Source organism: Corvus brachyrhynchos, unplaced genomic scaffold (genome assembly GCF_000691975.1).
Source record: "Corvus brachyrhynchos isolate BGI_N302 unplaced genomic scaffold, ASM69197v1 scaffold21, whole genome shotgun sequence".
NCBI lineage: Eukaryota > Metazoa > Chordata > Aves > Passeriformes > Corvidae > Corvus > Corvus brachyrhynchos.
The window spans coordinates 863,429-887,332 of NW_008236924.1; the positions used below are offsets into that span (position 1 = coordinate 863,429).

General features: G+C 52.4%; 1 protein-coding gene across 4 annotated transcripts in view; it reads right to left on the bottom strand.

The window, feature by feature from the left end:
* Window positions 1–3,900: 3,900 nt before the first annotated feature.
* PDGFRB (platelet derived growth factor receptor beta) overlaps window positions 3,901–23,904 on the bottom strand; it is a 33,086-nt gene continuing 13,082 nt past the window's right edge. The window contains exons 2-24 of one of the 4 annotated variants that reach the window (XR_001859904.1): window positions 23,010–23,086; window positions 21,650–21,946; window positions 20,943–21,212; window positions 20,540–20,667; window positions 20,059–20,233; window positions 19,282–19,474; window positions 18,965–19,080; window positions 18,318–18,444; window positions 17,947–18,158; window positions 17,202–17,296; window positions 16,813–16,945; window positions 16,298–16,402; window positions 16,089–16,199; window positions 15,576–15,729; window positions 14,569–14,735; window positions 13,969–14,087; window positions 12,741–12,863; window positions 11,214–11,325; window positions 10,833–10,932; window positions 10,624–10,729; window positions 9,907–10,145; window positions 8,728–9,413; window positions 3,901–8,142 (exon numbers count right to left, since the gene is read on the bottom strand). Coding sequence is in view for 3 of the 4 variants with exons in the window: in XM_017728099.1 (XP_017583588.1) it covers window positions 8,678–8,714; window positions 9,300–9,413; window positions 9,907–10,145; window positions 10,624–10,729; window positions 10,833–10,932; window positions 11,214–11,325; window positions 12,741–12,863; window positions 13,969–14,087; window positions 14,569–14,735; window positions 15,576–15,729; window positions 16,089–16,199; window positions 16,298–16,402; window positions 16,813–16,945; window positions 17,202–17,296; window positions 17,947–18,158; window positions 18,318–18,444; window positions 18,965–19,080; window positions 19,282–19,474; window positions 20,059–20,233; window positions 20,540–20,667; window positions 20,943–21,212; window positions 21,650–21,946; window positions 23,010–23,058 (3,282 nt within the window). In the remaining variant the exon portion in view is untranslated. The other 3 variants (XM_017728099.1, XM_017728098.1, XM_008628912.2) reach the window with 3 other exon arrangements.

A 23,904-nucleotide genomic window follows, 5' to 3' on the forward strand; every position in this document is an offset into this window, starting at 1 on the left:
ACATCAGCAGGTCAAGATTTACCTCAGGCCCAGCAGCTCTTGCTGGCTTTGGGACCTGAGGACCCTCACAGAACATGGCAGACTCCCTCACAAGAGGCCCACAAAGGCAATTCAGCCCAGGGCAGGTGGGAAAAGGCCTGTGAAGATGCCATATTATTTTGTGTTAACCAAAAGTGTGATCCCAGGTGCAGAGAGGGGTCCTGTGGCCACACAGGATCACCCCCAAGCCCCACGCTAGCTTCGCTACCCTCCCTGCCAGGGAGACATGTTGGGAGTCCAGCATGCAGACCCCTTCTGGCTCCTGGCTGGGCTGGGGGACACATGGGGACCCTGGCTCTCTTCTGTCCCTGTACCTCCAAGCCTGGGGCTCACAGTGACCCTGTCACCACCAGGCAGCCCCAGGGCAAAAGCACAGACCCTTCCTCCCCTGGAGCCCGTCCCACCCAGCCATCCTGCCTTGCTGGTGGGGAGGCTGCTTGGAGCTGTTCTGTAATTGACAACCTGGCAGGCACCTTGAAGCAGCAATTAGGCAGTTAGCTAATTAGCAGTGTTAGTAATTAATAGATTAGACACTTTGTTAACCCTCCACTGGACAGTGGGTCTTCCAAAACAGGGGTGAGAGAAGGCTTGAAGCAAACCAGTTCTCCCAGGGACACTCAAGCCAGCAGGATTAGTGGGTCCAGTCAGACACAGGGTGGCCCCTGGCTCTCTGCTCTGTCTCACCTCACGCTGCAGCAGAAGTTCAGGGCTGTTCACAGCAGCTCTGGGGTGGGAAGTGACAGCCACCACCTGACAGCACTGGGAAGGAAGCACAGGGGAGGAAGGTGCAGCTGGGGGCTCTGCCAACTGCCCCAGATGCAGCCCCAACAGCAGGGAGGTGACAGGAACACCATGACAAACCATGGGCAGAAAGAGAAGGGATGTGCTAAAATACCTGCACAGAGGTAGCTGTTGAATCTGCACCTGCAATGCCCTGAAAGCCTCCACAGCCTGGAGGGGAATGGGCTTCTCCAAAGGGGGCAGTTAGAGAGGTACCAGCAAGACAAGGTCCTTGGGGCCAGGAGATGAGAGCACGGCTGACTGTGCTGGAGATGACTAAGAGTCATGGGAACGTGGAGAGAGCTCTTGGTTTTGGCCAGAAGGATGGCTGGAGAGCAAGAGGGAGTCCAGAGAGAAGGAAAGGCAGCTTTTGGCCAAGGAACGTTTCCCCTCAGCAGTTTTTCCTGGCAGGATGCAGGGGAGAAGAACAGGAATTAGAGGCAGCATGGTGCTCTGGCAGGCTCCTGCCCAGAGCTGGGGAGCTGTCAAGCAGCTGGGCCACAGGAGATGTCTGCTTGATTATTCTTTCCTCCTTTTGAGCCAAAGGGGCTTTTTAAAGGATGTTTGTTTCCCTCCTTCTTCTTTTTAAGTCTTTTTTATTTGTTTTGTTTCCAGGAACAAATGCCAGCTCAGAGAGAACTGACTCACCAATGTGAATAAGTATTAAACCAGACAGGTCTAAGAGAGAGAAGGGAAACAATCTCTCAGCCCTCCTTCTTCTCACTGAGGGGACCCCTTGCAGAGCATCTCAGATGGCAGTGATCCCCAGGTGACAGCCTGGACACTTGGGTCCCCAGCCTGGACTGGGCACACCTGGGGATGATCACTGGGACAAACATGGGGTCCCTCCCTCTTTTGTGTCCTTCTCTTCCTCCTGAAGGCTGCACCCCAAATCTTGTGTGCAAGCAGCTCAGCCACAGGAATGCTGCTGGAACTCACGCACCCATGCAGTTCTGAGCACGGGGCAGGGATGCTCTTGGAGGAGCTGCAGCCTTACTTTGAACCACTTGAAGCCCAGGAACATTTGTGGAGGCCCTGACGGTTGTGAAAGATGGGATGAGACTTGCTCAGTGCCTGGTAGGCCGTAGACTGGCTGTGGAAGGGGGAATGGAGGCTGCCGTGAGCCCTGGTTGGGAGCATTGGGAGCTCAGGCTTGTTCCCCAGGCTGGGAGCCCTATGGGGCCCACTGAGCACAGCTGGCCATGGTGCCATGCTTGCCTGAGCAGCCCTGCAGCAGCTTGGGGACACACGTGGAACACCTGTGTCCTGTTGGTACTGAGCTGTGGGTACCCCCACAGCTACAAACCCTGGCTGCAGCAAGCTGGGGTTTGTCACTGCAGTATGAGTGCCTCTGCTTTCCTGAGCTCTTCCACGGGGTGTCTGTCTCATCACTGGAGAGAAGACTTGTTTTGGGGTGGGGAAGGTGCCCTACTGGGGGTCCCCATGTTGGCCTGCTCATTTCCAGCCCCATGACCCCTCTCCTGCACATCCTGAGATGCAAAAGGTCTGCTAGGCAAGGATCAGGCAGTGGGAGCCTGCAGGGTTCAGGGCTGAGGTCTATCAGTTCCCCCTCTCTGCTTCCCCCCAGCCTCTCTGGAGAAAAGGGGATTTTTTTTTTCTCCCTGCTGATTCAGCTTCTGGAGAAAAATGCCCTGACTGAGCTGTGCCAGGTGACTCAGAGATATCTGGGGAGAATCAGCCCGAGCTGGTCAGGGAGACTGCAAACCTCCACTCTGGAAAAATGAGCGAAGGCAGTAACCCAGGACAGGCCGTGCTGGAAAGGGGAGCCTTGCTGGAACTTGGACCTGCCTGCTGCTGCACTCCATGCCTTGGACCTCTGGGTACACAGGGAGTTTGCAGGAGCTGAGGAAGGCACGACTGTTGCCAGTGGGGGCTGCACCACGTAGCTAGAAAACAGGATCAACACTGATATGTTTGAACCTCGGTCCAAAACCCCTCCTTGCAGCAACCCTGAGCTTTCCAAGCATGTGGCTCAGAGCAGATGCAAACATCTCTACTCTGCAGCTTGGGGTGGATTTTGGAGGAAGAGTTAAATTTGAGCTAGAGAGAGGAGAAAACTTTGAGCAACACTCAGGAGGTGCCTGTCTCTCATGCGGCTGGGGGACCTCAGTGCCTCAGAAAGGTGACTGGGGAAAGGTGAGGGGAGCAGAGTGACATGTGGATCTGAGGGAGTGGTGGGGCGGGGAGCCAGGATTTTGGAGTTGCATCTTTTGAGGGTATCAGCAAATTCCTTATCCTAGAGGGAAGGGAGGAGAGCTGGATGTGAGGAGCCCTGTGTGCTGCAGCGTGGCTCCTGCTGGTGCCCTGCCCTATTGCTATCTCCAGGCCCTCCCACTGCCCTGAGCTATTGAACTACATGGAAAAATCAGTGCTGCGGCATCTGCCATCTCCTTCAGCCCAGCCACTGTTCAGTTTGTCATTTCTCCTGCTTCCCCACCCCAATCTGAGCACAGACCCAACAATGCTCCAAGGAGTCAAGTCCTTAGCTGGGACTGCTGGCCCAAACCCCAGGCAGTGGGGTTATACATAGGAACAATTCCTGGTGTCCTTCCCTCTACCCACCTGCCATATAACCCACAAGCTGCACAGCTACCAGAGAGATGGGGCAGATCTTGACCCTTTTCCTTACCCTGTCTCTGGGCTCAGCTGCTCCTTGCAGTGCTTCTCCCTGCCTGGCTCCCAGCTTGGCTTTCACTAAGCACTGGGGTCATGCACAGCGTATTAACATGCTTAGCCTTCACCCACCACAGGGTTAAGCTGTATTCCCAGCCCCATCTGAGCGGGAGCAACCAAAAGCAGGCAAATAAAGGAAGAGATGGAACTTTGCAAAATGAAAAACACCTTTATTTTTAAACTCTTTCTTTAAAAATGTATTTGTAAAAGTTTACAGCATAAAAATAATATCTCATGGCTATAAATGTGACATAGTACAAATTCTACAAATACAACTGTAAACCTAGAAAAATGTTAACTCTTTGGTACCTTAGTCTGAACTCTGCTTTCTCCTTTGCCCTCATGCTGATTTTGACAGAGAGCATGGAGATAGGTGCTGCTGCTGTTCAGAAAGGCTGCAGAGGAACAGTGTGATGCCAGCAAGCCAGCACAGCAGGATGGGGAGAGGGCACACTTTGGGCAAGATTTACAGTTCTGGTACAATGAATCCATGAAGGAGTAAGGAAGAGGAGTGATGGGACACTAGAGGCCTGCAAGCACAAGCTGGCTTCCTTGCCTTCTTGCACCTCAGGCAAGAGTCATCACTCCAAAGTGCTGCTGGAGCAGTTCCCCTGTCTTTGCCACAGCCAACTAGATCCACCTTGGCATTTCCCAGGGACCTCAGATCTCTGGGTGAAACATGGGAACTATGCTGGGAGCCCAGCAACCCATGTGCTGGCCCATGAAATCTTACTCTTAGCAATATCTGGCCTGCTTTGGGCAAGTCCTGCAGGTGACATGGTGCCTCCACTGTTACAGTCAGCACTGGCCACTCAGCCTGCAGGCAGGGCTGGGATCTGCTGCAGGAATGACCTGTGTGGCTCTGGAGCTGCCCAGTGCTCAGGGAGGACCTGCAGCTGCCCTGGCTGCTCTCTGCCTGGGCAACCACCTGAGGCAAAGGATGCCAAGACGTTGCTGAGGGCTACCAAAGGGCAACCTTTGTGTTCTCTAAGTGGGACACAGACAGGCTGTATCCAGGCTCCCTGGTCATCCTGGAACCTGAGCTAAGCACGGAGCCCAACCAGGGCTGTTCCTTGCACTTGCACATTGGAACAGGGGGTTTGCCTCCTTAGCACTCTGTGAAATTCCCTTCCCCAGATCTGCCAGCTTTGCACAGACCTGGGGCTTCCCCACAGGCAAGCCCTAACAGCCCAGTGCCCTTTATTTGTGGCGCTGCCTCTCCCTCAGCCCAGAGCCCTGACTGGGAAGAAAGACAAGAGCTGCTTTTCACTTCTGGCTGACTTCCTCTGGCTGCACATCTGCACTGCACTTCTGCCCCCCATCCCCATGGGACCCTGTCACAGTCCCCTTGGCAGGTGAACAGAGACAATTTACCTACTAGTAAAGTCCGCTGTGCTCTAGATTTCTTAACGCAACACAAACAAACACTAAACGTGACACTCGCGCTTAAGAAAATAACACACTCAAACTGAGAAGGACAAAAGGATTAAAACCTGTGCACACATCAGTCTGAGAAACACCTTAAATGCGGAAATAGACACCAGAGCGCTGCAATAGTTTCTGGGATACACGTATGAAATAGTGACTGGCAGTAGGATTGTGCATATACTGGTTCTGATAACAATGTAACAGCTGTAGAGTAAAATATAACCTACAAATAAAAAGATATTGCACTAGAGATGGGCCCAAGCTGTGGCATGTGTTCCTTCATAAGGGGCTCAGTTTGGGTCCACCTCTAAACACAAAAACACACCCAAACAAAAATACTGATCATCAAAACAGAAAACCCAGTGGGACCAGTTTCCTTCAGAGTCCCACTGGAGAAATTATGGCTACAAAACTGAAGGGCCTAGAACAGTCAAACATTTCTCCTGGCCCTCATCTGCCAGGCCACGCAGGGACTGGAATGTCGGCAGCAGAGAGAGGGAGCGTGGGGCTGGATCTGTCATTCCCAGCTCTGCCAAGCCCTCTCTTTGAGGGATGCTTAGCAAAATAAGTTGGCTTTTCCCAGCTGCCAGCTTGTCCCTGGCTGAGAAGGTCAGGTCACTGCAACTTGCTAAAGGTGCTGTGAAAGGTTGAGTAAGGACAGGAAAATACCACAAAGTGCAAGACTTAGCCCTAAAAATCACAGGGCCAAGGGCAAGTATTTGGTCATATTCCTCTGGAGTGGGGAATGGTACCGTTTTGCAAAGAGTCTGGTGTACCTACTTTAAGAAGGAATAGGGAGGTGGGGTTAGCATCCCATCAGCAGCCAGAACAGGTTTCAATGCAAAGAATAATTGCAGTAAATCTACTAATGGGACAAAATGCAATAGACATCCAAATGTAGCTAATGCCCAGCTAATAGGACAGGACACCTGACCTCCCCTAGCAGGGACATTTCCCCTTTCAGGACTGTGGAAACTATTTGATAGTGGGAAATCAGTAATTTAATTAGCAATTAAATCTGTACAAGATGAAGTTTAGAATAGGATTTTTGAAATAAGTAAATGGCCAAAGGGAAAGTGAGAAGGTGTTAATTGATGGGGAAATCTTTGGGCCGGGTGGAAGTAGTAAAAGTAGCTCCCACAGTTTTTTCTTGTTGCTAGAAGTATCTAATATTTTTATTAGTCAGTCCAACCCAAAAATAACAGTTTGTTAACAAAATTTGCTGATGACCCAATGTCTGGAACAGCAGGGTGTATCTTGGTGAGAAATGCTAGAAGTGTAGAAAGACGTAGGTGCCTAGATTGGTCAGAGGATGACTCCAAGCTCTCAGTATGTTGTGGCTGGGAAAAGGCTAATATTATCCAAAGCTATCTTGCCTGGACCAGGCAAGTCCAGACCAGCACAGACCAGAACTATTAATGCCCTGTGTGAGGTCTAGGTTTGACCTCACCTGGAGTACTGGGTACTTCTGGTCACCTTTGATAGAGAAGGATGAATTAAAAGTGGAGCTGGTGCAGACAGGGGCTGTTAGGATGATCTGATGTGCCATCCTATGGGCTCAAGTTGCAGTGACAGAGATCCTACCAAGCACCTTACATGTTAGAAAAATCAAGCAGTCTGACCCAAAGGATCTCATAAATTACTGCTTCTCTGCAGTGAGGATTGTTTCATGAACTGTGGCCATAGGAGATGGCTCCTTCATTACAAGCAGGAGGAACAGAGGATGGAAAAACAACTGTCATTCACGGTATGTTTCCTATGGATGGTGGGGAATCTGACCACATAGGCTGAAAATATCCTCTGCCGACTGCCAATAAAAGTGCTATTTCTTATGTTCACATTTTACCAAGGACATCAGCCCACAAAACACCTACTCCTCCTTCAGCCGCATAAATGGCAGCACTGGAGTGGTAGGAAATTTAAAACAGAAGCTGTTTTGCTGGGGATTTCTGGCAGAAGTTTCATATCTTGAAACAAAATAAATTCTCAGTGGCTCTGAGGTGGCAGAAGCCCAGCAAGATGCTGATCAAATTTCTGATTTTGTAAACCTGCCTGTGCAATTCCTGTAGAATGCACAGAGCGATGTGCGTGAGTAGGGCAATGAAGGGGTTAATGGGAGTAGGGCACATGCAGTGAACAGAGCTCTGTGTGAAGTGAAACTCATTTCAGAGAAAAACCTGTCTTCTGTGGTGTCAGACCTGTGGTTTTGGGGGTCCAGCTTTCATCTCTGCAGAGGCGGGGTTCACAACTGATTTCCAAAGCCTGGTGTTCCTCCTGCTTTGAGTCTGCTCGTTCAAGTGCCAGCTGAGAGCACAAGAAGCCTCAGACCCATCTGTGAGAAGTGGGGAAGGAGGTGAGAGGCAGGGGGAAGGTCTGGGCCCTTTTAGTTTTCAAAACACTCTCCAAGAGAGAGGAATCCTCCCCGATTCCTCTTGCCCTGCTCAGTTCCCTGTGACACTTCACAGCCCTGGCAGGCTGCAAGGGACTCTGCCTGACCTCAGAAGGTGGCAGGGCATGAGATCCAGTTCAGCTGTGACCAAGGAGCTTCCCAGCCCCGCTCCCTCTCTTTCTTTGGAGCTATCCCTGGGCTGGTGTTCTGGCATCCTTATTTCTGCCCATAATCTTGCTGTGACTCAGGAGGGAACGGTGAGCCCTCCCATCCTGAGAAAGAGCGTTTGGGTGAACAGTTTATCAAAGGTGAGCCTTTGCTTCCCAAAGATAAGGCACAAGGGTTCTGCAGCTGGCGTGGTTATATGATTTCCCAGCAGATGAGCTGGGTGTAGTGGCAGTAGATTAATGAATAACCATATTGTTTCCTTATACTGGCCCTGGCTAGTGGATTAATATATTTGTTCCCTTTAAATCTTCAAGGGAGAATAATTAGCTTAGTGTCCACACAGACAACACGAACAACAGTGGCTGCCCTCTTTGCTTCTATAACCAAGTCATTGTGAGGGCATTTGGAGTTCCTGGCATGCCCCTGGAGCTCCTGGTGCCATGCTGGGCACAAAAGGGTGTGACAGCCTCTAGGTGGATGCCGAGCTATGCCCCAGAGCTATGAATACCTGCAGTGCTTGTGATGCTCTATCCACCACAGAAGAGCTGTCGAGAGAGGAAAAGGGTAATTCCGTACCTCCCAGACACTGGTTGGTCTCTTCAGGACTTGACTGTGCTTGGAGGAGAATCCAACATACTCCTGACCTCCAGCAGCTGAAGGTTGGTGTTGCAGTTTCTCTACACCCCAGCAATGGGCTCCAGGTGGATTATCTGTTGCAGTGGCATTCCACAGAACCACAGCATGGCTGGTGCTGAGACCATCAGAGAAGTGCTGGTGCAGAGGGGACGAAACTCCTTGCCACGGAGGAGGAAGAGGCTGGAGTATCATCTTAGCAATGCAGAAAGTGGTGTCTCGTGGAGATCCAACCCATGTCTTCCATTGAAAAGATGTTGGTCTGTGAGATGTCTCCCTCCTGCAGTGGTTTGATCACTGAGGAGGATGTGGCAGTGATATAGAGGGTTTCTGGCACTGAGCCGCCTCTTTTTAAGGGGGAAGGGGATGGCAGTGGGGAAAAGTCTTCAATTCCCCACCCAACACTGGGAAACAGGAGGGAAGGAGGAATGCTGGGACAGGAGGGGATGTCCTGACGTACAAGCACAAGCATGGCTCTCTGTGACAGCTGGGTCAGCCCCTCAGCCGGCCTCTCCATAAGGAGATGCAAAGTCAGCCCAGCTCTGACTACAGGAAACTCTCCTCCACCTCTTGGAGTCCAGTGGTATACTCCTGACCTCCAGCAGCTGAAGGTTGGTGTTGCAGTTTCTCTACACCCCAGCAATGGGCTCCAGGTGGATTATCTGTTGCAGTGGCATTCCACAGAACCACAGCATGGCTGGTGCTGAGACCATCAGAGAAGTGCTGGTGCAGAGGGGACGAAACTCCTTGCCACGGAGGAGGAAGAGGCTGGAGTATCATCTTAGCAATGCAGAAAGTGGTGTCTCGTGGAGATCCAACCCATGTCTTCCATTGAAAAGATGTTGGTCTGTGAGATGTCTCCCTCCTGCAGTGGTTTGATCACTGAGGAGGATGTGGCAGTGATATAGAGGGTTTCTGGCACTGAGCCGCCTCTTTTTAAGGGGGAAGGGGATGGCAGTGGGGAAAAGTCTTCAATTCCCCACCCAACACTGGGAAACAGGAGGGAAGGAGGAATGCTGGGACAGGAGGGGATGTCCTGACGTACAAGCACAAGCATGGCTCTCTGTGACAGCTGGGTCAGCCCCTCAGCCGGCCTCTCCATAAGGAGATGCAAAGTCAGCCCAGCTCTGACTACAGGAAACTCTCCTCCACCTCTTGGAGTCCAGTGGTTGGCTCCTGGCAGCCTGGCTGTGGGTCGGATTCCTGCTCCTCATCCTGCCGGAGGCCCAGAGGGGTGTCACAGGATATTGTAGATGATGTGTTGGCCTCGTTCAGCATAGAGCTGAAGGGAGACAAGAGGGAGAGAGAAATGAATGTCTTGTCCCAAGTCTCCTGGTCAGAGAGGACTCCCAGCAACTGAGAAGCGTGTTGAGCTCCCAGCAGCCCCACTCTGAGTAGCTTCCCACAGGGGAACAGACCATACCAGGTGGGCCTATTCAGCCCTCAAACACAACACACGGTTGGTTGGGTTCTACAGAACATGGCTCCCTGTGTGCTCTCCTCTCCATGAGTGGGGTTGCTTGTCGTCAGCTGTGCTGGCTGATGTGCAGGGATGTGGCATTGTGCCCTATCTTAGTTCATGTCCCAGCTCCTCTGGTTCCTTTAGGCTCATGAAAGTCACAGCTACTCAGATGGGGCAACACTGCCCTCCTTCTCTCCTAGTACATCCACCCCTAGTCTGTGCCTCAGCAGAACATCCCCTTTTTCTCTTGAGGTCCCCATTTCAGATTTGGACAGCTGGGGGGAAGGACAACACTCAGAAGCAATGTTTTTACCTGGCCCGGCTGATGGAGGCCTCCTGAGGGAGGTCACAGCTTGCCTCAGGTTTGGGGTCGGGAAGAGGGATGATATAATCATTCTCGCCCCCGTTCTGGTGCACAGCTGTGTAGAGGATGCTGCTGGTGGGGGAGCTGGCAGCAAGCCGGGCGTTGTTCAGCACAGGAATCGTGGGTCTTGTGCGGACAACAGCGGGGTGGTCACTCTTCATGAACTCTTCATCCACCTGCTGGTACCTCTGCTCTCACAGGGCAGGTTACCAAAGAAAGGGAAAGGTCTTGTGAGTGGGGAGAATGCACTTGTGTTGTGTATCCTTTCCATGCCTGCCAGGGTTTTCCTAGAGGGTCTGGCATCTTCTAGCTGGGTTCATCTGCCCTTACTCCAACAAAGATAGGCCATGAACCTTTCCTAAGGGAGAGATCAGTAGCACAACTTCACAGCTCCAAAATACCAAACAGTTGGAGGCAGGATTTCGATCTCCTGCCAGTTCTGATTTCCGCAGTTGCTGAGTTACCAGCTGCCTGTCTGGCGATGCCAGCTGTCTCGGCAATGTTCCTGCGATGCCCAAACCACCTTCACTGGCTAATGCAGACTTGCTCACAGCAAAATCCTCTGCCACTGCAGCACTAAACACTCATCTCCAAACCCTGACTGAGGGCCCTCACCAAGGCACTGACCCTCCTCTGTCCCTCCAGCACAGGGTCCTTTGGACACACCTTTCTGTAGCAATCCACCAGGAGGTTTCCCATAAGCACCACCAGCTGCGAGAAGGATGGCCTGATCTCAAACTTCTCCTCCCAGCACTTCTGCATGATGTTGTAGCTGCCAAGAGGGAACGGAGAGTTAGCAGGTGAGGAAAACAGGCAGAAATGCTTCTGTAGTGTGTAGAACACATCCAGGGCAAACACATGTGGACAGCACTTACATTTCATCAGAGGCGTGGGTGGGTTTGGACATCCGATAGCCACGTTTGATGGCGTTGTAGAACTGTTCATTCATAGGCAGTTCAGGGTATGGAGTCCCTCCTGGTGTACAGGGAGAGCAGGAATTAGGCTGCTGGATTGCCTGCCACCCTCCAGCCAACATGCATTTCACACCAAGACTTTCTTATTTTTTACCTTTCCTGTTTCATTTCACTTCCAAATGCAACGTGAGCATGGGGAAGAAGGAGACAGGGAATAAAGTGCTACTCTGACTGGTAAGGTAGGAACTTGGGGGTTAGAAATGCATTTTTATTGTTTTTGAAGGGATCCTGCTAACATGCTATCAGAACTACAGACATCACCATGATCTCCAGGGCACTTACCTAGAGTGAATATCTCCCAAAGAAGAATCCCAAAAGACCACACATCACTCAGGGTGGTGTAGAGGTTGTTGAAGATGCTCTCTGGAGCCATCCACTTAAGGGGCAAGAAGGTCTAGGAGAGAATAAAAAATGAAACAAGAAGAGAGTCAGCTGTACCCACAGCACCTGTTTCAACAGGTAAGAGCCTGTCACCCAAGCTACAAGCAAAGAAGACCCTTCAGATCTGTCTGTGAGTCCCAACACATCTGTGACATCTGCTGTCTGTCAGTTCTGGGAGGGACCAGTTGCCTCTTTGTTTGTGCAGAACAGACCCAGCAGGAAGGAGGAAAGAATGGCTGTGCTGTATCCATTTCCATCACAGCCTGCAGTGATGAGTGCACACGTCACAGTGCGTGTTCTCTGATCCTCGCTCTTGAGGAGGCCACTGACTTGCACAACCTGACCAAAGACTTCTGATGAAAATCCAGGCCCATCTGACTTTGGAAACCTGAGACCAAGCTGGAGAGGGCTAAGGGATGGCCAGAAAAGAGCCAAAGGATACATCCAGATTCTTTTCTCTTCTTACTCACACAGAGTAATAGAAAACCAAAAGCCTCACTTGACCAGCTTGTAGGCAGCACTGGCTGTGCTGCTCCTGGGATTTGCTTGCACAATGAATACCAAAATAATCTCCAGGAAGGACTGCAAAGGGGCTCAGTTTCATTTCCCATTTTGGACAGGAAAGCTGCTATGCCAAGGCTGGACTGAAAACCCCAACCCCTCTGCAGGAGGGTCCCCCTGTCCAAGCTCTGAGTGCCTGTTTGACAGCACATGGGAGAAATCATGAAAGAAGTTAAGTCTTTTATAGATTAGATAGAGATTTAAGGCACCTGTCTCTATTCTCAGCTCCCCCAGCCTCAGTTTCTCTGGGAATGGCCTGTTTTGCTTGGGGTTGGAGATCACCAAATGCCTCAGGGCTGGAGCGGATAGGTTGTTGTTGAAATCACAGGGAAATGCTTTCTGGCAAAGCTCAATTACAGCTTTATCCTCTCCTGCCTCGAAAGATTGAAGATGTCTCTCTGGAGAGTAGCTGCTTGCAAGAAGACACTTCTTCTTAACTTGTGGTCTAGTGGTTAGAGCAGAGTCCTGTGAATCTCTTCCCAGAGTGGTCAGTGAGTCACTACAGCCCTACCAGGCTGCCTAACCTCGCCTCCTCCTGCCTGCAGCTCAAGACCACACTCAGTGCTGGCAGGATGCAGCACTGGTGCCAGTGATGGGGACAGTGTACAGGGGGCAATCCTTAGTTTTGTGGCTGCTCAAGTTCTTCTGCAAAGAGCCAGGAGATGTGGGTACGCAATTCTGCTACTCCACAGTGTACAGAGCACACAAAGTGAATGATGGTTGGCTGTTGACATCATCTCCTGGGAGTCCTGCCCTGTCACCACCTCTGGGCACACTGATGGACAGGTGGCTCTCAGGGGGACTATGTAGGAGGTGCCAGCCCCAGAGCCCTGGGAAGAAGGAGCTTGCAAGGCTGCTGGTACTCACGCTGCCTTTGGAGATATAGTTGGAATCCCTCATGATGTCCCTCGCCAGGCCAAAGTCACAGATCTTCACCAGCTTCCCCTCACAGATGAGGACGTTCCTGGCAGCCAGGTCACGGTGCACACACTGTAGGGGGGAGACAGAGCACTGTCACTGTGAGGGATCTTCAGACAGCCCAAGGACACAGCCCAGCTCCAGCACTGACCCATTCCTGGGGCTGCAGGGAAAGGAATCACCTCACACCATTTCAGGTGTCTCCTTCACCTCTAGGGACAATCATGGCTTGACCACTAGCAGAGCTACCACATTTTTGCTGTTTGCCTGGACTGCTTCCCCTGTGACAGCAACAGCCATATGGATCTGGCAGGGGGAATCTGAACAGCCCAGCAGAGAGGGCACTGCCTGGGCCGGACCAAGCGGGGGGACTTGGTGGGCTGGAAGGAAGGGGTGGTCTCCATCTCTGGACAATCCAACCCAGCAGCCTGAAGGCATCAGAGTTACACCAGCCTGGCTTGTGCCTCCTAGTTTGCCAGCATGCTGGATGTTTTCCGTATGAACAGCCCTGAAATTTGCTGCAGGTGCACTGACCATGCACTTTTGCAGATCAGACTGTCTAGCTGGGGGCAGAGAGCCAGGAATTTCTCTCCTTGTTGATGGCATTGATGCCTTCTGTTAGCCCTGCCCTGTGAGCTTCACACAATCCAGCTATATTACTGCTTGCCCTGGGCTAAGCCACACCTTAGGAAATCCCAGAGGATTAATTTCCACTAAATTTCCTTAATTTCCACTAAACAAGCACTTTTGGTGAGTCCTGGGGTGCTCAGAGCACGCAGTGCAAAAAGGGTGCCTAGTATGAGTAGTTGCTCTGCTGCAGAGTGCCTTGTGCTTTAGCTCCCTGTACACTGTTTGGTCATCCCAGTAAATAGGGATGATATAATGCCACAGCTGTGCTGAACACAGCTCGGGAGGAGCACAGAGTCAGGGAATTTGAGGTCTGAAGCTCAGTGTAAGCCAGGAGTAGCTGTCACATGCAAATATAGTCACGCTGATCTCCAGGACTGTGTTTCCAAAGGGAAGTGGTCAGCAGCTCTTCAATTGCACAGCGACTTTACCCATGAGGAGTTTGGCACGGACAGAGGGACAGTGGGAGGAAGCTGACCACAGGATACGGCAGAGAACTCACTGTTGGCCACCACCACTGCTCCCACCACAGACCAGCCAGCATACATACGTTTTTGGAAGCCAGGAACTCCATCCCATTGGCCACTTGGAAGCTGAAGCCCACCAAGTCCATGTAGCTGAGGAGCGGAGACTCATTTATCAGTGTCACCCGGTCTGTCCTTTCAGGAGCTGAGGGCAAGCAGAGATGGATGTTGGTGTTACCCAGCACACTGGTGAGCCTCCCACTAGGGGAAGGACACACTGGGGAATGCTCTGCCTCCAGCAACAAAAGAGCAGAGCTGGGAGCTCTCACTGTGAGGACATCTGCCACTGCTGCTGGATGTGTCCCAAAGGCAACCTCTGCAAGCAAAGGCACCCACACCCAAAGTACAAGCACCTCTCCCCCCCTCCTTTGGCCAAGCTGTTACCTGAGGGGGAGGAGCTGTCCAGCTCATAGGGGGTGCCATAGTTAGAGGACTCGATGTCAGCGTACTTGACTTCACCCTTCATGTCAGACATGGGCACATAGTCTAGGGAGTCGTCCTTGCTCATGTCCATGTAGCCCCCGTCGCTCTCGACAGACATGGAGAGGTGGCTGTGGGGGGAAGGGAAGAGGCTGTTCAGATCCAGAGGGGAGGAGGAGACATGAGGGCTTTGGCCAAGCTGTTACCTGAGGGGGAGTAGCTGTCCAGCTCATAGGGGGTGCCATAGTTAGAGGACTCGATGTCAGCGTACTTGACTTCACCCTTCATGTCAGACATGGGCACATAGTCTAGGGAGTCGTCCTTGCTCATGTCCATGTAGCCCCCGTCGCTCTCGACAGACATGGAGAGGTGGCTGTGGGGGGAAGGGAAGAGGCTGTTCAGATCCAGAGGGGAGGAGGAGACATGAGGGCTGGGGGCAATGATTTGTGAGTCTGAAATTCCTGAAACCTCAGCCCCAGCACTGAAATGTCCCACACAGCTGGGAAGGAAGTCCTGCATCATGGATGCAGAAATGTGCAAATGGCACAGCGCTTAGGAAGATCTCAGCCGCCTTCAGGCAGAAAGGGCAGGGGGGAGCTGTAACACTGCTGTATTTTTCTATTGTTTTGGCGTGTTGGAAGGAAATGCTGCTTTCTAGCTTCCCATGGGACCACTTCTTTGTGCTGCCGTGCCTGCATCCCTTACAGCTGGCAACCAGATGAAGGACCATTTCCCTTTCCTTGTGGCACCTCTTGTGCAACTGCCCTCCTTCTAGCACTTCTCCCTTAGGCTTGGTAGCAACTCCACCTGCCCTGGAAATGCAGAGCTGAGGTGTCCAGTGGCTAAGACATGCTGGAAAACCCAGTGTCTCTGTACTCAGAGCATGGCTATGGTTATGCCAATAAAGTTAACAATGCCAGGAAATATTCCCAACTGGCATGGAGCTGCTGGCATGTGTGCTAGCAAACTCAGACTCCAGGACACACAGTTTGCTAACTCCTTGCTGTCAGGAGCTGCTTGGAGGTCACTGGTTGGCACAAGGGCTGGTCTAACAAGGTAACAGAGCAGCCAGCTGTGTCCCAGTGCTGGGCCAGCGTTTATTTCACTGCTCTGGAGAAATGCAGGATCCTTCCTGGCAGTACCAGCCTCCCTCCCTGATGGGGCTAGGATGGGGCAGGTGCCAGGGAGAAGGAGAGAGCTGCTTTCCTGGTACCTGTGCACATGGTCCTCCTTGGGTGTGTTCCCGTAGAGCTCCGCCTCTCGCCGTGCCTTCTCTCCGTAGGACTGCAGGAAGGTGTGCTTGTTGCGGTGCAGGTAATCCACCAGGTCCCCGTAGCGGCAGTACTCGGTGATGATGTAGATGGGTCCTGGTGGGACAGAACACTTGCATCAGTCCTGCCTTGGCCACCATGCCCGTGAATTTCATCCCACTAGGATATTACGAGACTGCAGGGCGTCTGGGCAGGGCCAAAGGGAAAAGCCACCTTTCTGGTACTGAGCATTTTTTGGCATTTGAAATTTGTGTTTGTGGAGGGGGGAATTACAGACGTGCTTTCCCAGTTTCAGTCAGGTTGGAAGAAAGGTGTTCAGAGTCCCACAAGGCTTTCTTAGGAGAAGGATGAATCATTTGCAACCAGACAACAGGAATTATTCTAAGGACAGTTGTCCTCCTAAGCACAGCCCAGGGAAGCAGGGAGAGGACACAGGGTTCTCAGGGCTCATCTACCTCCTTTGGTGCAGGCCCCCAGCAAGTTGACAATGTTGAGGTGAGGTCCCAGGTGGCTCATGATCTTCAGCTCGGACATGAGGGCTTGCTTCTCACTACTGCGGGCTGTGGCTGTTGGGGAGAGCCAGTGTGAGCAGCAGGGCAAGGAGGGGAGAGCATGGCACTGATTGGTCTTGTGGCTTTAGGGTGGGGAAAGGGGGACAACTCACACTTGAGCATCTTGACTGCCACTTTCATGGTGGACTGTGAATGGCTCAGGCCATGGGCTGTTGCCTCCACCACACGACCGAAGGCACCGGAGCCGAGAGTGCGTCCTGCAAAGAAACAGCAAAGAGGCAAAGTCGGCAATGTTCTAGAGGAGACATGAGGAGAGGAGCCTGGAAAAGACAAGTTGCCTGTCTAAAACCACACCAGCCTTGCTGCAGTCATCCTGGTGGGCACGGACATGGTCATGAGCTATGATGTTTGGGGTTGGGGCTGGTTTCCAGAACTGCCAGCTACAAGGAGGGATAGCCGGGAATAACACAATGCTTAATGCCAAAAGGGGCAGCTGGCCTCCCACCATGGCCCCAGATGATCCCCCTTTTCCAGGACCACCTTGTATCTCCAGGGATCTCTGTGTTTATTCTGGGTTGGTCTCTTTTGGAGATTTCAACCCAAAACTTATCACCCCCAGACAGCCAGGACCTCAGGAATCCATCAGTGGGACCTGCAGAGCCTTTACCTAACACCAGCTTGTCCCTGGGCACCTCCCAGGTGGAGTCATACGGGAGCTGCATGGGATCCACATAGATGTACTCGTGCCCATCAGAGCTGACTGACTCAATCACCTTCCAGCGGATTTCATAACGAGGTTTCTGGAAAAAGGAGCAAAGGGAAAAGAGACATCTGAGAGGCTGGGAGTCAGAGAGGGCATGGGGATGTGTGTGGACTTTGTTAGGGAGCCTTTGGTCCCTCCAGCTGTTGTCTCATTCCCTATCTACTCCGGAGATGCCAGGGGCATGCAGGAACTAATGGAGGCCATAGATCCTGACACAGCTGGGACACATCAGGCCCAGCCACCCTAACCCTGGGGTACCACTGTGTCGGCCTGGGAACACTCTCCTCTTTTACCTTCTGCCACAGGACGATCAGGATGATCAGGGAGATCACAGTGAGGACCAGCAAGGCCAGGATGACAGAGATGATGACCACCTTGAATGGCAAGGCTACAAAAATAACAGAGACAGCAATCAGACTCCTCCACCCCTGCACGGCCTAAGCACCCAGGGAAAGGAGGTGAGAGCAGTGCAAAGGGGTCCCTGCCCACTCCTCCCCCAGACATTGACCCTGAGCTGTTCTCTGGGTAGGGACAGTCTCCTCCCGGGCAGACTTGCCCAGCACTTGCAGGGCCAGTCCCCCAGGGATGAGGGGGTGATGGGTTGTTACTGCCTGCTGAAGGGTCTGCTGCCTCAGGAGAAGTTTGGCCATGGGAGTATATAAAGAGGGGCTGTTTTGCTTGGGGGAGAACTGGCAGCTCTGGGCCCGGGCTTAGACCATCCTTCCTCATATTTGGGGTGCTCAGCACGTGGATGTTCAAGTCCATGGCACCATCTAGTGACCCGGGGGCTAATAACAAGACACTGGGGACCTGCCCAGGCACTCTTCTCTGGTCTCCCTGGAGAAATGACCCTGCTAGTAGTGGGAAGAGCATATCCATGGCTATTGGACATAAGGGCTCCACACTCCAGCTGGGATAATCTTTTCTGTTCAACCCAAAGGAAGCCTCATTTGGGGCAGAAGCACCCAGGTTTCCAGGCTGGAGACACAGAAAGGTCTATCTCCCCACCACTTGCTCAAAACTTGACTCAGCCCTCACCATGTGGGACCAGAGTGATGTCCTGGGAGTTGGTGCCCAGGAAGTTCTGCACGGTGCACCTGAGGAGCAGGGGCTCGTGCACCCTGTGCAGCTGCAGGGTGCTGTTGACGCGGTACAGCTGCCGCTCCGCGTGGTACGAGGCGTTGGTCTGCACGCCGATCTCGGCCGACTCGTTCCCCAGAAGCCGGGTGGGCTGTCCCTTGGTGCTGCACCTGGTCCAGAGAGGATAAAGGAACCTGAGAGGCAGAAGGGACCACGCACCACCATGGGATGCCCAGGTGTCTGGGCCAGCAGAATACAGTTAAATAATGGCCTATTATTCTAATAAATAAAAGTCCAGCTGTTCTCATGGCCTCCATCCCTCCACTCACCATTTGATGTCGCTGCAAGTAGACCAGCTGATCTCGGGCTGGGGCATGCCTTCAGCAGAGCATGTTACAGTCTGCTCCCCACTGCTGGCACTGCTGTTCTCCTTGAGATCCACCACTTTAGCTGGCACTGAAAACAAAAGACAGTGATGGGAATTAATCTTCCTTTCTGACTGCAGGATGGAAGGGGAACACGATTCCTCTGGGTAACGTGATTCGACTGTAGCCCTACCAGAGCCTAGGGATGAGGTAGGACTCATCACATCAATTGTGTTTTATTTTTGAAAGGGAACAGCAAAAAGATTAAGGTTTGAGGGGGTTATGGAGGAGATCTGCTGCCATGTAGCTTGACTGGAGAGCACAAGGGAAAGTCCTGGACATGAAAGCTGTACAATAATCTCTGTATCTACTACCTTGGGCCAAGCTGATGGTGTTTGTACTGCTTCCCTGTCCCCACTTGCTCTGAGGCCAAGTGTGAGATATTTCACCTGTGTTTCTTGCTTGAATGCTCTTTCTTTAAGCAAGACCACTCTGGAGCTGCAGCCAGAGAAGTAAGGGCTTCATTCTGAGGGTTCTGCAGCAAAGGATGGTGGCACCCCTTATGGCTGCTCCTGCTCTCCTCAGCCCTGTGTCTGCATGCCCAGACTCACCATTTATCTGCAGATGGAAGGAGAGCTCCTGCTCATCATCTTCATTGGAAGCCCGAATGGTGTAAAATCCTCCTTCTTCCTGCTTCACCCGTACCAGCACCAGAGCTGTCTGGTACCTGAGGGAGACAGTCACAGACTGAAGGCTGTGGGAAGGTACCTGGGGACTGATAATGCTTGGAGACAGCAGCTCCCATCCACCTGAGGCTCGAAATCCACTCACAGAAAAACATTCAACCACCGTGTCCAGCCAGCAATTTGGAGATTGCTTTGTGAATTACCCCCTCCCTGCACCCTGGTGAGGAATGATGGGCCCATACCTGGTTTCTGACAGGTTCCTGCTGGTGATGGTGAACTCACTGCTGCTCTCCATGGTCAATGTCTTGTTGTTCTTCAACCACACAATGCTGGGTTGGGGATAAGCCTCCAGCTCCACCTGGATAGTGTGGCTCTTGTGGACCTCAGCGTACACTGTGCTGGGCACGTGGGTATGGAAGTGAACAAAGCCACGCTCTGAGAGGGCACAGGAGGAAGAGGGGAGTCAGAGAGGGAAACAACCCTGTGCCCGGCCCTTTGGATAAATATGGATCTGGAACAAAACTCTCTGAATGACCAGAAGTGGTGGGGCAGGTCCAGATCCATGCCTTGAGACCTCAGACTTGTGTCTGAGGAGAGTGTGGATGTAAAACCACACTGGAGTAGAGGAGCTCACAGGGCAGCATGTGGCTCTTATCTTGTGGAGATAACGGAGATGGGGCAGTTTCCCTCAAATTACATGAAAGAAGGTCAGATGCAGATGAAAGACAATCTGTCTTCACGTCCCCTTGGCACTGCACAGTGCAGAAGAGCTCTTACCCATACCCTCAAGAGTGTTAAAGAGTCACAAAGGCCATGATGGGAGATTTGGGATGTTTTGAAGCCAAGAAGTGGCAGGGGTGACATGGGGTAAGGTTTAGCTCATTGTAATGGTTACTTAGAGCAGAAGTGAGGAGGGGAGAGAGCTGGAGGCTGTGAGAGAGGAGAGGGGGTCACTCTGGGACATCCTGCCTGGATGCCCACATTGTTTGCTGGCTTTGGGTGTGTGGCAAGCAACGCACCGATCACTTGGACGGTGATGTCTTTCAGGTCTGTTTTCTCATGGTAGCCCTCGGAGACATTGCAGACATAGGTGCCACCGTCCTCCAGCTCTGCATTCTGGATGATGAGGATGGAGCGGATCTCATGAGTGGATCCAGGCAGGAAGTCAGTCACGGGCTCCACAGCCTCCCCTGCCTGCAAAATGGGCACGGGAGACATGGTCTGAGGAGCCATGAACATGTTCTGCCATTGGGCTCACAGGGAGGGGAGAGAAAGTGGTAGAGGACCCCAGTTTGGCTGCCACAGGGCCAGGGAACATGCACCAATCAGAGGCCCCTGAGACAGACAGTCTTAATCCAAGGATATCCCGGTCAAGCTTCCCTGTGTGGCAGCAGCAGCATCCCATAACTTTTGCCATGGGATATTGCTGAGTGATTGCCATGGCACTTCTGGGTGAAGGCTGGAGCTGCTGCCCAGAGCCTGTGGATGTGGAGCACTCACCTGTTTGCGGGGATAATCCCAGTTGAAGTTGACCAGCTCGTTGCCGCTCACGGTGCACATCACGGTGATGTTTTCTCCCTGGCGCACCATGGTCTGCACCGCGCTGATGGAGACGTTCACAGATGACACTGTGGGAAAGGTGGACGAAAGGAATGAATTATGAAGGGATAAGTGGGCACCCAGTCCATTTATCTTGGGTGGACTGGTCCAGTGGAAACTGTCTTCCCTGAGGGATGGAGCTGACTTGTAGGCAGAACCTACTCTCTAATAGAGACAGGACTAAATCCAGCCTCCAAAGTGATCATCACAGAGGAGATGGGGGAGAGCTTTGCTGTCCCCTGCCATTGCCCTGAAGAAACAGCCACAGCAGGTGCACAGGTGTGCTGAGATAATGTCAGCTCACCCTGGATCCTGTAGACATAAAAAGTGTCTGAATCCACCTCCTGGTCATCCACGAATGTCCGGCAGAAATAGCTCTTATCCTCAAAGAAGCCTTTGAATCCCTGTTGTGGATCATATGTAGCTGGGATGGGGTTCTCCACCTTCTTCTCATAGAGGGTGACCTGCATCTGTGGGTTGGTCACACGACATGGGATGACAGCCTCTGTGTAGCCCGTCATGAAGATGAAGAGCTCTTCAGAGGTGGCTACGGGGAGGAAAACCAAGGAGGGATCTGTGGGAGAGAGGGAACATTGGTTAGAGAAAGCTGCTTGAAGCTTAAGCAGGGCTGCTCTGTGCTCCTCCGGGAATACTCCAACACAGGGCCCTGACTCCATATTAGCAGGATGCTTCTTCCCACACTTCTCTTGGGAAAGTAGAGCTGCATGTTGTGTGCTTGTCAAACCTCTCCTGGAAGGGCGAGAGAAACCCAGCACTACCAAGCACCACTGCTCCCCCACCACTTGTCCCAGCACACCACACTCTCTCTCCATGAGCTGGCACACCAGAGAATGCCACAGCCAGAGAGACCTACCATAAGGGCTCTTCTGCTGTTGGAAGAGGGATTTGGGAAGGCCAGGTGCTTGGAAACAGAACAATAAGTCAAAGCCCTCTTTCTCCTAGTTGCTAAACCCTGTGGAAACCCACAGGCAAGGACATGCTGTCCCCTACCTGGAACGTAGATGTACAGGGTTTTCCTGTCCGCTGGCTCTGGAGCCTGCTCAGGGCTGTAGGTGCACGTGTACTCCCCAGTGTGATGGCCTGTCACGTTCCTGAGGGTGAGATTGCTGACGAAGACACCGTCCCTGTGCTCCAGCGAGGCAGCAAGGGGCTGCCCCTCACGTTCCCAGACCAGCTCTCTGTCCCCGTAGCACAGGAGGGAGAAGCTGCTGTGGAGGCTGAGGACAAGCTCAGTGTCTCTGGGTTCGATGTGCAGCTTGCTGTCCCCAAATGTTACCTGCAGCATACCTGAGAGAGGAGTGACATGAGACCAGATTGGATTCCTCCAAAATTCACAGAGAAGCACACTGGAGCACCACCTCATGGCAGTGTGTTTGCTTTGTAGTGTCAGTCCTTACACTGAAAAATAACTTTACACTGAAAAAACCCTGGAATTGCCTTCCCTAGTGTAATCACCACTGACAAACCCACACTCTCCTCAGAAATGTCCTGCCAGCCCACACCTTGGTGGGTCACCCTTCATTCCCTGTACCTCCTGCAACCCTCACTGGAGAGCAAATCAGACATCACAGGATTTAGCAGTGTTCAATGCAGCCCATGATGTCTGTGGCAATATTAGGTGGAGAACCCTCAGGGAGGATAGGAGGCAATTCCCTGCTCTTCTGGCTGCCTGTCCACGCAGACAGTGTCAGACAGGACACAGACTAGGCTGAAACAATGTCAGTTTACAAGAAAGTGACAAAGGAATGGAAGCAAAACCTTGCAGGAAATCCTTTGGAAGCAATAGAGCAGGCAAGGTCTTCCTGAATGGCTCCCCGTGCCTCTCCCAGCTTCCTTGCTCCACCATTTGTCCAGATGTCCCAGTGGGGCTGTGACATGTGCTCCTCCCTGGTGTTCCCACAGGTGGGCAGGACAGCTGGGGACAGCAGCAATGCTGTGAACAGCCCAGGTGCAGCCAGGAGCTCTACTGCCTTGCTGTGGGGAGTTGTTGGATATATGGGATCTGACCAAATCCTTTCTGCTGTGGGGTGTCCTGCTAATGTGGGTTCTTGGGTGTCTGCTAAGGAAGGTCTGAGCACACCTGGCAGTGCTGCCTATGGAAAGGTCTCCTTCTCCCACTGTGCTGTGCATCGCCATGAAGCAGGTGGGGACTTTACACCCACCCTGCCACAGGATTGAATCATCCCCTGGATGTGAGGCATTAGGAGGGATAGATGTGCCTGGAGCATGCTGTGCACCCCAGTGCTTCCCCATGGCACTGCCCCTTTCCTCCCCTTCACCCTGAGGTGAGCCCCCCAGGGCAGCATCCCAGTGCAGGGATCACACACCCCTGCCCATCCACAGCACTCACCGGTGAGGATGAGGAGCCCGAGACACGTCTTGAGAGTGGGGCACAGCATGGTGGGCTCTGGGCTTGGTGTCTGAATCCTGTCAAGAGCAAAGTGATATGAGCACAGCACTCAGCAGAGGAGGGATCCCTCGGCTGTCCTGGGCAGGGGTCCCTGAGCCCCCACCCAAGTCCTGGCCTCACTTCTCCACCTCAGAAACCTTCCATCTCTCCCCAGTTCTCAGCCTTTCCCTCCTGGGGGGGGTGGTGGCTCCCCCTCACGCTGGATCTGCACAAGGAGCAGTTTCTAAGGCATCTCCCACTGGTGAACAGGGATTTTGCTGGAGGCTCCAGCAGTTGTGTCAACTTTTGCTCATCTCTGCTGGAAACGCCTCTCCCTGCTCTGCACAGCCCTACCTTCCTCCCTCCCTCTGCTTTACCAGTTGCCTTTTTTCCTTAGATTTTCTTCCCTCAGTCACAGTGAGATAAAACTTGCTAGAAAACAGATCCCACTCCAACCCTCCCACATTGTTTGCTCCTTCCAATGAAATAAAAGCAGCCTTGTCATGGCACTTGGTTGCTGCCTGGGGTTAAACCACAACAAGCCTGAAGAAACTCCACCAAAAATCAGTTTCTTGTATTTAACTTTTAAATACATAAATTTAAGAGAACATCTAAGATTTTTTTTGCTGTTGTTTAAAATCCTTCTAATCAACATTTCTCAAGAAATCTTTTCCACAGAGCTTTTTCAGCCTTCCCTGGTGCAAACCAAGAGCCAAAAGAGATGAGGCCAGAGATCCCTAGGAGCAGGGGTCTGACTCCTGTGTATTGGGGTGACAGGTACCCCTCCCCATGGCGCCTGCAGGGATGGGAATGAGTATTTCTGAAAAGCAAAATGAACAGACTGACAAGGGAAAGA